The 13,496-nt window shown below is 37.6% G+C and overlaps 1 protein-coding gene across 5 annotated transcripts in view; it reads right to left on the reverse strand.

Moving 5' to 3' along the window:
• chd2 (chromodomain helicase DNA binding protein 2) overlaps positions 1-13,496 on the reverse strand; it is a 34,298-nt gene that overhangs the window by 16,160 nt on the left and 4,642 nt on the right. For 3 of the 5 annotated variants that reach the window (XM_060061258.1, XM_060061257.1, XM_060061253.1), the window contains exons 1-6: positions 10,693-11,072; positions 9,872-10,128; positions 8,718-8,780; positions 8,523-8,586; positions 5,887-5,941; positions 3,084-4,861 (exon numbers count right to left, since the gene is read on the reverse strand). In XM_060061258.1, the coding sequence (XP_059917241.1) occupies positions 3,084-3,145 (62 nt within the window). In that variant the 5' untranslated portion in view covers positions 3,146-4,861; positions 5,887-5,941; positions 8,523-8,586; ... (1 more) ...; positions 9,872-10,128; positions 10,693-11,072. Of the gene's footprint in view, positions 1-3,083; positions 4,862-5,886; positions 5,942-8,522; positions 8,587-8,717; positions 8,781-9,871; positions 10,129-10,692; positions 11,073-13,496 lie in introns of those variants that run through there. The other 2 variants (XM_060061255.1, XM_060061254.1) reach the window with 2 other exon arrangements.

Raw genomic sequence — 13,496 nt, forward strand, 5'->3', positions numbered from 1 at the left:
TCACTTCTTTTTTTTTTTAATATAATTTAGAACATATTATTGTACAATCATTTTGGTGTTCATTAAATAGTTAGATACAGAAAAAACATGATGCTATTCGATCTCAAAGCATTTCCCAAATTAATTGAATTGATTTTATGAATAAGAGAGGTTGAATAAGAGAGGAATAAGAGAGGAGAATTAAAAAAATCACTTGTCAAGTCAATAACAATGAAGGCTGGTCCTCTAAATGGGATTTATATAATATCCTATTTCCAGTAGCATTATTGCAAGTATCTTTATAAACTGTTTAAGATACCGTTCTCATTTATTCTTAGAGCAATTTGCAACACCAAGCAGCCATTAATGTTTAAGATGAAAATAGGATGTGTATCTCTAAGGCACACCAATCCTCTTAAATACTGATTTGATAACCATAAATAGGCAGACTTCAAGACAGGCTATAGACTATGTTATCCTATTTTGACTCTTATTGCTTGCCCCCTTGGTTTGAGATAATATGAAAATCATTTGTTCAAACAACTATGAATTATTCAGGTCAGCACTATAATATCGAATTGCCTTTATGTATACAAATATAAAATGGGTGCAAGGCCCAGCTAGCTTAAACTATTACAAATAAGTAACATAATGCGATACCAAGAGTGAACTACTGGTGGCACTAAAAGCTTATAATAGAATCTCCAAGCGCTACCATAAATGGCTCGTCAGATAAATGAAAAAGCTGTATTCAAACTATAGCCTTGGTTTTTTACTCGGTTATACAAGGGGGTCTGTTTAAAATCCCATGTTAATATGTGTGTTCCTATTTTATATGACAGAAATGATAATATATGTATAGAATCCACATGCAACCATTAAACTCGGAAGTAAAAGGCTCCGATTATAGTAAAGGTCATTCGTGGGCGGGTTCTAACAGTCATCTCAAATTACGATAGGCTGCCGAGTTACTAGGTAGGGGATTAGCCTATCACTGCTCATCTCTGTCCGCTAGGCGTGCCTCTTAACCTCAACATACTTCCCGTTCCTCCTCCATGTAGTTCTGAAGTACATTGGACTGTCAGCAATCTATGCACAAAAGCTAGTGCCATTTTATGACCTTTAATAGCTTTTGAAATATGTTCGTTTCATTGTTTTGCGGTAATTAAAAATGTACTTCTAATATGATCTACTGTGTGCGACGTCAAACTTCTTGTGTCAAACAAACAAAACAAATAACAGCATATTTTTTCCTCATGGACTAAAATGGCTGCCATGGTGTGGAAGAATAATCCAATCTTACCCATAGTACGTTCTACAGTACATTCTACATTATCATCACCTATGTAACTATTCAAAACCAATCACCTACATTCTACAAAGTTATAGCATCACATAAGCAACACACAGCACACATGATTACACTTACCCTGAATACATACACAAAGCCAGCAGGTTTCATCTCAACCTTATACAGCCTAAAAACTGCATGGATCTCTCATCTAAACACTCCAACAGGCTATCTTTGTTCCATTCATACAGATATAGCATCATGCTAAGGCCCTGATTCTCACCCTTTTTTTGCCTATATATATATATATATATATATATATATATATATATATATATATATATATATATATATATTATACATAACTACTCTCTGAGAACGATAGAATGTCTTAATGAATATAGGCCTGCTCCTTTCAATGTGCAGGCATTAAACCTGACCGTTCCTGAACCTGGTTCTGGGGATCTTTGCTCACATTTTCATCTTCACATTTCCTTGACATATGAGAATATCACACAACATGAACTCTGGAGGTGCCATGGACCAAAGCTAGTAAGCATAAGGTTTCTTAAAGTTCACTAAAGAATAAAGCACTCTCCTCGAAAAATGACACTACTGCAGACCATAAAACTTAGTGTGGCAACATAAATGGCCTCAAACTCTTTTTTTTTGTATAATTTACAATTTTCCATGTTCATAGCCGGTCAAGACGTGTGTTAGTTCAGTATACCATACAAATGATAGGGTTTTAAAAATGTCTTTATTTATGAAGATGAAATAGCAATACCTTATTTGGCTTTTAAGTTGTGAACAAGTATCACAAAGTTCAGGTTAAGGGCTGGTAACTGACAACATAACCAAACCACAGACATGGATATATAACCCCCATGGAGGGTAAACAAAATAAAGTTTAAGAGATTTTAACTTGAGTTAACTTGTCCAGCCATCCCATATAACTATACTACTCAAAGTGAATACAAAATGTGCCTATCACCGAAGGAAAATGCAGTGAAGTGGATGTAGGCAATACGTAATTTTAAATGTAAACTTTGTTTTGTAAACAGAAAATATAAAATGAGGAATTACAGCCTGTTTCAAAAGTTATTGCAGGCTGAACATAACTTTCATCAAGAGCGCTACTTTCTATACCAATATGTTGGAACACGGAGAGAGCATCTTTGATCAAAATGTAAACAAATCCTTGATATAACCATTGGGCTATCAGCAGCAGGTGTGGCCTATGTAGCATTTTGGAACAACTATAGTTACAGAAACCAGACATGCAAAAACAGTGGAAGTATGAGTTGAAATACTCCATACCGATCGGTACCTACAACCAAGTCATGCTTTGTAACGTTATTCATATTAAAAAATGTATTGGTAGTATAACTAATCACTATTAGTCAAACAGAGACCAAAAATAGATAGAGATGTATTGCCTTTGAAAACGACTCAACGTTGATAGAAATGGTGCAATGCAGTGCCAATCGTTAAGACAAGGTCATAATAAATAATTGCCGTCAGATATCAAAAATCTGTGCCAGGGAGTTTAATAGTGCAAATTAGCTTTGCTGTGGACTTTCACATAGATCACAAGGGCATGGGACCCCAACACAGGCCTAAAACCACAGTATTGAGTATAAGAAATGGTAGGATAATCAGGGTGTGGCTGTTTAACAATAGCAAGGTCATTTATATATACATATACTCAACAGGATCCATGTTTGAAAAATATGAACAGGTGACCAACCATGCTTGACAAGGTAAACAATCAAACGAGATGTCATAATCGTAAAAAGTATAGGGATCATACCTTGATGCATTGCTTTGTGTTGAACATTCATCCTCATGCTTTTTATTTTTATTCTTCATCATCGTTGTGGCTTGGTATTATTTGTTATTGATTGGTGTCCCGATATATACTGTCAAAAAGTTAGACGAAACATCAACGACCACAGAGGATTCCTTAGATTGTCCTTTGCTCAAGTGGCAGATGTAACATAGACGTCTTAAAATGGAGTGGAATAAATCTTTAAACGATTTAGGAATCGTATATTCCGTATTAAAACCAAAAAACAGGGGGTGGGGGGAATAGTCCTTAAACTGTATTTATTGTAATGAGCTACAATACTGTCCTCGAATCAAGACGCCTGCATTAATGCCAACTGCGTCATAAGATCAAAGATGAAACAAATAAGGGGACACATATTGTAAGTCATGTATATAGTATAAAATACGAACATACCAATTCCTTGTACAGGAAGATATGAAGCATTAGAGTCACGTCCGCGACAGTACATTAATATTTATACTAAAATATAAATACTCGATAGACTAAAAAAAAGACATAAAAGTAAGCAATTCCAATTGTTTAAAAAAAAATAGCGCTAATCAAAAAGAAAACAAGGGGCTGATCATTCTTCATTCACAGAGGGTCTTCTTGGGCGATAGTCGCCAGCTCCTCTAGGAGCTTAGCACACTAAAAATGGAGGACCGCCATGGCCGCCGCCACAGCTCACTGTGGAAAACAACGACGAGCAGGCTCTCCGTACGGACGACAAGGACGGCTCAAAAATAACCAAGAAATCACGCAGAAAAGCCAGAATCAAAGCAAAAAGGATAAAGAATAGATCACTGGGAAAATGCGGGTCAGAAAGGACCACTCACGGGCAGAAATAGTTCCAGGAGGACTAGACTAACGAACGCCTATAGTACCCTTCCCAAGGCTGATCCGCCATCTAGAGCTCCTTCCTAGCTCTGAAAGCTATGCCTTTGATTGACGTTATTTCCATTTACCCCACACTCAGGTGATGTGAAAGTCCCACCCCTTTTATTTAGTTAAGGAATGATATTTATGACATATGACTATGAAGTACATTAATGTGACTAATAGTCCCCTATAAAATAATACGATCATTGATGGTTCAAAGAACATTTTAAAGGTAAATTGTGTAGGGTTTTCATCATTTCCTGTTGAAACAGGAAGCAGTACACAAGGAGCCATTTTATAGAGCCCGTGGAAACCATTTCAGGTCATTTGAACAAACGAGTGTGACCATTACAAACTACACAATTGAGTTTTGATTCTATTCATGTTGTGAAACGTTAGGCATTGATAAAATATTGCCATAGCACTGTCAATTACATAACACTCCTTGTTAGCAACTTCAGTATTACGTTGTAATTCCAGGTCCCCACTTTTACTGACAATTGCAGTAAGTGAAATATCATTTAATTGTTTTCAGTGAAAAATAAGATTGAAGTTTGGTACTTTTAAGTCAAAACCTAAACCGCTAATAAACCAGTCAAGGAAAAAATACAATTAGAATAGTTTATTCAAATGAAAACATTCAAACGATAAAATACAGCATCTTTCGGAAAAAAATCCGGCAACTTCAGAGTCCACTTTTCAATCGGTATTTCCCAAAAATGCCAATTGTGCAAAATGTCCGCAAAAGAAAAAAATTTCCACTGGTTGAAAATAGTCCAGAAAAAGGGTTCATCTCGTCATTATTTGGCTTTACACCAAACAACTGGTCGTCTTCGTATCAAACAACGCTGCCGAATTCCGCAAATCCCGACGAATAAGGTCTTGATAGGATAAAGAGGGAAAAAAGTGTAAGCTCACAATGCAAAATGATAAATAAATACCGTTGCAATGCACTGAAGCAAAAAAACGAATTCAAAGCCGACGTCAAATGTTGAGCAAGGCTCAAATGTTGGCTAGGATTTAGCTGGTTTGTTATTCTATGAGCAAACTATCAGAAAACGCTTGTATATGGGTTACGATTTGCTAATGTAGCCATTGATAAACCATTAACCAAGGAGGTCAAACGTAACACTGTTCTTGAATATGTTCAGTGGTTAAGAAAACTATGCAATATTGTTAATGTAAAAGACTTACAAAAACAAGCATTTGTATCAGCCAGTTAAATTGGGTCCAGCAAAAAATAAATAATCTGAAGCGAATTACGTGCTTTTGGTTAAAAACAATTAATTTGAGAAGTCTGTGATTCAAGCAAAAGTATAGCACAAAAAGTACACACTATTATAATCTAAACATTAATATACATCTGTCCACAAGGGGTTCAATATACGTCAGCGAACTTCAACTTCTACCCCCATGCATTGCAAGTGTCAAGGGGACCCATTCGAAAATGTTGGAAGCAAATCTGATTCAAATTTGTATTCATACTTAAACAATTATAATGTGCATGTGAAAATCTGAAAATGTATACTGGGAAATAAACACAATTGTCCAAATGTTCAGAAGATACCGTACAAAAAAAAGCCTTTATTACAAATCTCTGGAATGGAAATAACCATTATAGATTGCATGGGGGGAGGGGCAAATATTTGGCAATAATGAACTACCCCCCCCCCTCTCTTTAGGTATAATACATCTCAATAAATGAGCTTCGACACACGTCAGGGATCAAAAGCCTCTAATCAAACACATCAATCTAAATAAAACCATCTAGAAATGACCTGCAACGTGCATAAGTAACAGTATATAAAACAAAAAAAATAACATTATATAAACATTGTTTTTGATGGCCTGAACAAAAACATGCATTTGGGTTATAAAAGATTTTCGAACACAAAATTATACTTACATAGTCGACTTCTTTCCTTCCATGGAAGATCCTGCTACTGCTTACCAGCTCATCTCTAAAAGAGACAAAAGAACATATTCAAAGTTAATATAAAGTGTTTATGGACTGATGCTACAGTAAGGAAAGGAAATTTAATTTAAGGAAATTGAATGCCGCAGCTGGATGCAGTAAGAGGATTTTGTTTTACAAATCCACATTAATGCTTGTTTTGATGTCCCTATTGTAGATCATAGCATTGATGGAAATTCAAGGTATTTAAGCAATATCAAAAGTCTTTCCCTTCCATTACTGGGTCATCCTTTGGTTCATGAGGTATCGAATGCCCACAATCGTAGACTATCAGAACATCGTCTGAATTGACTCTAATACATGACTTTTTTTAATGTCAAAGCAACGTTTTACTGGCCTGGCTCCGCCCGCCTAAGTACTTTCCGCTCAATTTGCATTTCCCTTCAGTACCAGGTCTGGGTCTGCGGTGTGTTAGTGCGCTTTCTCCGTCTAAATTTTCTGCGTCCAATCAGCGAACAGAGGGAGTGGCTGAGAACAATGACGTTAAAGTCAGCTCTCGTTGACGGACATCTTCACCCACGGTGATCGTTTTGTTTACAGCCTGCGCGCAACGTGATTCCCGGCCAAACGTTAGCGATTGTTTATGGCAGATCCAGAGTGGCACTGGGCAAATCCAATCGTTTTAAACTTCAGACACCCGCCTTCAAGTGAGCTAACATTGTCAATTGAGTAGGTCCAGACTCTCTATTAATAAAATGTAGTACAGAGTACGAGTGTCTGGTAGGACCAGGCTAACCTTTAACTCTTTATGGAAATAATTAATTTTTCCCGACGTGAACATTTCTCGAATGCCGATGTGAAAACCAATGCAAGATGTAGCATTTCATTGCTACCATTAAAGATTTTTACTGGACTTTAAATAATGGATATGCTTATTCTGTACCTTGTTGTTAGGTAGCTGAACTACGCTATTAAACCACATGGATTCCCTATTTTCTATTATTCACGTACCTTATTTATAAAAATTTCACTTCCCAAATTGAGCATGGCAAAATAAAAAGCCACACTACATTTTTGCAGTATGCTTTCGCAGTTGAACCAATATGATCATAGTTATTTTTTGTGTTGTGCAACAAAGGCCGGAAATTCACAAAACAAGAAATCTAAAAAATTATGATTACGAATTAAACTGGAGAATGAATGGCTGCTACATAGAATATGATGCAAATTGCTGAAATAATAATAAAGGGGAGAGGTATCTTAAGCTGTACATATAGCTACTAGCAAAAATGCTACTAAGAATAGGATGTTACATAATATCCATTTAGGGCACTGGCCTTCATTGTTTTATACATTGCTTCCTAAAAAATAAAAAAGATTGCCGTATGGTGATACCAAGTTAGCATTATTAAATTAACATGCAAGATATGCCCTTCAAATGTTTTAAACGCCAAATAAATCATTTTTGGCTTCAGTGCCATGTCTTTGGTATCTTTTTTAAAAGTTTATTCGAAAGTTAAAATCATCATGGAAATCCATTTATCGGTTTCATAATATCTCGAAAGAATTGTAGTCCCACATTAATGGTCTCTTTTCAAAAAGAGAAAAATTTTCCCTTTCTATTTTAAAAATCGCACGCGCATACATTCGTGCTTCAAAATTTTAAAAGCCCAACTTGAAAGCAAAAGCTGTTAAGTTTTGTGTACCTCTTGGTAATATAACTGAAGACAATAAATGTATGCTCCTAGAGGCGGGAGGGCGTCTATGCACATTCATTGTTTTGCCAATCTATTGTTGTGGACATGCAGTTTGCTCATTATGCTTGCATAGCTTCAAAACTGCAAGATACAGGATTTTTTTATTATCATGAATGAACTGTGAACGTGATAAGTTCACTTTGGTTCACTGCAGCTCACACCATGACTAGATATAAGGTGTAACGGTTCCATTAGGATAAGATTTAAAAGATTTTCAATGTGGTATGAATACGAACAAAAATTTAGTTTGGAAAGTGGAATATTGTCGGAAATTCTGTATACATTTCCCTTCATCATAAGATAACGCCCAATAGATTTTTAACGTGCTTCCATGTTGTAGCATTTCATGGTTTAAGAAAGACTACATTGTGAGACAATAACATTGCAAATGCTAAAACTTACACATTGCAATAACTGTAAGATTGTCAAATGTTGAAATTCAATGCAATGCAATTTTTCCGTTTTTTTCTTATCTGCAATTTCTCAAACTGAGTGTAATAACAGAAAGATTCTTGTTTCAAACTAGTTATACATTTTAAATAAGGTCATGTTGGCGTTGTTTAGGGAAACTATTTTGTGACTGAATATATTTTCCAATTAGTTTGGCAAGGTGTTGGGTGCACAAGCGTTTGTCAGGCCGAAAATCTGACTTTGGTTAGTCTGTGTCTCAAACATCTTTGGGTTCTTAATATTTATAAAACCTTATTGCGCTTTCCTCTATTAAGGAAAAAGCTAATATACACAATAGTTTATAAATAACATAATCAAACAATTGTTTGATAGTATGCATTCACGTGAAAGGGCAATAATGAAAATTTGACATTTAAAAAAAACCAAAATTCATAATTCTGGCAATAAATATCAACTTACCAAGTGCCATTTCACTCAGTCACCTCCACGTCATGGTCCATACGTCATGGCCAATGCGTTACACCTTTAATATGGTGAAAGAAAAGGTTTAGGAAAAAAAATATTTAAACAGCACTCCCTACTGGTTGTAAATGTGCGCTAGTCAAACATTTTCACGTTTCTTAAGTCCGAAACATTTAAAAGTAACATGCATACCATATTTCTTGGATGATCGGCATTGTTCATCGTTTTCTTCTCAATCCTCTTTAGGGAGCAAACCTACAAATATAAGAGATAAACAATTATTAGTCTAATGTGTAATTTGTAACAACAAAATTGTAATCTACATTTACATTAAACAATGCTGAAGGAAAGGGCAATCTAGTATACTGTTTACTCCAGATTTTCCTTAAGTAGGCAGATAACCCCTTTTCCCATAAGAAAAAGCTTTTAATTGTTTATGTGGAAAATAAATAGTATGTTTTTTGTTAAAAAAATTCTCCATGTATCCTTGGTGTGGTCTGGTAATCTCCCCCCCATCATGTATGTAGGTATAGGCAACCTGACAAAATAAAATAAATATTTTTGGTATTTTTTCTATTCACTGCCATGAAGGGTTAAAAGCCAACACCCTATTTTAGATTTCGACAAAACTTCAGCTATCTGATATGTTACCTGCCATAAACACAACATTTCATTTGCATATATATACATCTTGACATTACAGAAGAAACTAATTGATGCTTTATTTTTTATCATTTTTATGCAATTTATCTATGCATTTTATACCATTCTAATATAAATCTCTCATCTCTTCCAGTGTCCATTGACATTTCTTGTTTTCCACATTTGTAATACCTCAAACTGAACGTCAAATTAAACTTTTTTCCCCATTACCCCCTTTTATTTTAGATATGACGTAATACACAAAATGTTAAATATATCCAAAAGAGTCCAAAAATCCCCAAAGTCCATTGTATTCAGGGTAACTCTTCAACTTGTAAGCATTGAACACGATAATGATCCTTTCTGGTCGTTTAAGAACCAAACAAAAGACGACAAGGCCATTTGCCCTTTCAAGGACAAAGACCATTTTAAATGCGTAGTTGAGGAAAAACACCCAACACTTTTACAGCATCTCTTCCAAATACTAAGAACTGGAGTGTTATCAAACCCATAGGATAAACACGCTATAGGAACGTGGGGGTACTAAACACCGACGGAGTAGGGTTATATTCCTCGACTAAAACACACCATAGCCATTTTTGCCCTCCTGTCTTTTAGTGTCGTCCTTTCCACCATATTGCTCTTCGCCTCGACTCTCGACCACAAGTATTGAACACTGAACATGAGGACTGGAGAATCCTTACCCGTGAAGCAGGGCACCACTATCCCATTTCATCTGTTTGGAAGGTGGTAGATGCATCAGTTTTTGGACGTTTTAGACGATTCTTCGGCCCCATCGTGTCGTCTTGCGTCTTGCCGGTGTGGATGCTCGGTTCCTCTGCCGTGTCTGTCTTCTTCCCCGGGTCTGCCTACGCTGTTATCCTCCGCTGGCTCTGCCCACTTTCCTTCAACGTAAGCACGCACAACTCCCCGACCAGCTCCCAGGACAAAGTCTGTCACACTGCAATGTTGAATAGACCACAACGCAATGAAACAAGCATTTTGGTTTGTTTGTTTTATCCTGTTCATTTAGATAAACGTCTTGATTAACATATCTGAATAATAATTAGGACTAATAATAACAACTATCCATTGAACCTATCTTTAACTTGTGGGGACCAAATCTAGGCTAAGTAGGCCTACTTTTTTATACAGAATCATAGGCTATATTTAAAATATAGAATAGTGTTTTCAGAATGCAATGCAATGAATCGAGCTATCTGCCGTACACGGCAACGTGAGCCTATAGACGATTAAACCACAATAAGCATATAGCCTTATCTAGAAGGTTGTGGACCAACGACAATGATCAAATGGTGAATAAGGACATTTCCAAAACAATTTACATTAAATACTAAGAATAAAGTCGGTCTTCATTGATACGGTGGTACCATAACACCGAATAAAAAATATATTTCAATGGTATTAGTCTCTGCAAACAGGTAATGGTCATATACAGTAAATTATCCAGTTTTGGAAAACTTTGCAAAGCAGGGCTACGATGCGGTTTACATATTTTGCCTACATTGTTCGGGAATGGGCTTTGGTCAATACTCCACCCACACCACTGGCCAATGAGCTACGAGATCGGGCAGCTTGAGTTTATGGCAGTGGAAGATTTCTTTAAAAAGATCATCGGCTTAGCAACGGGAGAGTTCCGACGTCCCGCCCCCATCCGGGCTTTAAGTCTGAAGTCTGACACAAACACATTTCGGGACATATGATAGCCTATACGTATAATAAACATATCAACGGCCACCAACAACTAGCCAGCCACATGGTTCCCCTAAAAGATGATGATTCCAGACAATATCGTAGTCTTAATTGTTGAAGCCCATACACCACAATATAAAACACATTGAATAAGATGCCTAACATTTCCTAACATAATACAACCTATAATTAATAATAATATCTATGCAGCACACTCAGCCGTCCAACAACTTTATGTTTAATGTAAAGTAATGTAAAGGATATTGTGGGCTGCTCTGGTATAATGCCACACTTCAAAAATGAATCTTATAGATACAATTAATCTTAAAGATCCCTTAACTAGGATAACCACACTGAAAACAAGTTCCGGACACACCTCAAGGTGTGCAAGGAGGAGTGAGTGAGAGTTGGAGCAACACACGTTCAACTAGACCAGCTGGTTAGGTTTTTAACAAACTGTGATTATCTTTCTTTTTTACTTACTTTGTTTACTGCAGTCACACAGGGTGATAGCTGATACACTTTTCTAGTTTAAGGGCGGTTAAGGAAACAAGTACAATTACATCATGGTCAAACTTTGTGGAACAAATAAAACATAGTATTTTGGTTTGCTTGGAATTCGGGTCTGGTCGATTGTGACATACCAAGCAATAAGAAGGTGGGAAAGTTTATAATAATAATTTATTAATTTGAACTTTCATTCAAATGAATGTTCTGTCCAGTCCAGACCTAACCCTTTCTTACATTTAAACCTGCCATCCCCAACATAGGACCTAACTATTACTATTATTGTTATCTTACCATGAACCAGAACATTTCTATATCTTTATTTATAGAAACCGAACCTGAAACCGAAATGATTCTTACTATTGTTATAATGAGATGGTTCTGGACTTCAGGATGAAAAGGACTGACCTGCCCCCCCACTTTACACTGCAGCACCGCAGTGGAGACAGTTAGGAGCATCAAGTACTTCAGTGTGCTCCTCTCCAGAACCAGGAGCTGGTACCTCAGTGTGCCCCTCCCCACTAGGACTGGACCAGGAGCTGGTACCTCAATGTGGACCTCCCCACTAGGACCGGACCAGGAGCTGGTACCTCAGTGTGCCCCTCCCCACTAGGACCGGACAAGGAGCTGGTACCTCAGTGTGCCCCTGCCCACTAGGACCGGACCAGGAGCTGGTACCTCAGTGTGCCCCTCCCCACTAGGACCGGACCAGGAGCTGGTACCTCAGTGTGCCCCTCCCCAGTAGGACTGGACCAGGAGCTGGTACCTCAAAGTGGACCTCCCCAGTAGGACCGGACCAGGAGCTGGTACCTCAATGTGGACCTCCCCACTAGGACTGAACCAGGAGCTGGTACCTCAAAGTGGACCTCCCCAGTAGGACTGGACCAGGAGCTGGTACCTCAATGTGGACCTCCCCACTAGGACCGGACCAGGAGCTGGTACCTCAATGTGGACCTCCCCACTAGGACCGGACCAGGAGCTGGAACCTTACCTCGTCCACAAAGAACATGCATACAACACAGAGAGCAAGGGTTTCATATGTGGTGGTTGTTTTGAGACTTTGAATAGAGGTTTCTATAGTGTAGTTGGATTGAAGGCAAAAACTAATTTGTAATAGGCCTTTGCATGGTTTCAGGAAAACATCTCAAACTTTGGTCACATGACATTTTGAAAGCATTGTTGCAAGGCTGTGCTGTGTATGCTTGGGTAACATTGTCTGTAGATAGTGCTATTATTAGGCTTATGTAACATAATAAGGAGGGATCCTGAGCCTAGGGAGGTGTCCAGCTCATACAGGAGGCCATTCATCATGACATGTGTCAATTCTAGAGATTCGAGCGGTCAAGATGTTCGAGAGACCCAGACGCACAAGGCCACAAAAACAAGTGTAATTCCCGCATAAAGCCACAAGAGAGCAGCATAGAGACACATTCGGGTATCCAGGAGGCAGGAGTTCAGCACCATGCTTAGCCAATCAGAGCACATAACTGAGCCAACGCCTGCCCAGTAGATAATTCACAACATATGGCCCAGGGGGCTAGAACGCTCCAGGTAACGCATCAGATGCCCTACTGAGTGTATCTCCACGCGTGCATAATACAATTCCTCTCCTTTTGCTTCATAGAGACTAGACTAAACCATTACCAAATAAAGTGAGTCAAAGCGATCCTGACTCAGCAGACTTTTTATTCAACAATAACAGCACTTACATGTATAGTAACAATGTCAAATATAATCTGTTCTTCTGTTCTGACACAGAATTCTAATGTCATTCAGTTTTGACTTATCCTCTTATCCTTTCTTATGAAGAACATACATATCATGGCTGTCAATCTGATGGCTCTAGGAGCCTAATTTAATTTATCAGAGTAACGCCCAGGCCTAACCCAATCACAGATTAACAGTCCGCTCATATGAGGTCATATTATGGAACTGCTGCTTGTAATTGCAGGCTATATAACAGCGGTAACACTTTATGATAAGGGTACATTGATTAAACATTAATTAACTAACAGTTGATTAACAGTTAAAGGTGCAGTGTTTATAATAGCATGCATCTAGCGGAACACAATATTGATTACGATTTTTAAGTAGGTTTTCATTAGTGTA

The sequence above is a fragment of the Gadus macrocephalus genome, chromosome 9 (assembly GCF_031168955.1).
Source record: "Gadus macrocephalus chromosome 9, ASM3116895v1".
NCBI lineage: Eukaryota > Metazoa > Chordata > Actinopteri > Gadiformes > Gadidae > Gadus > Gadus macrocephalus.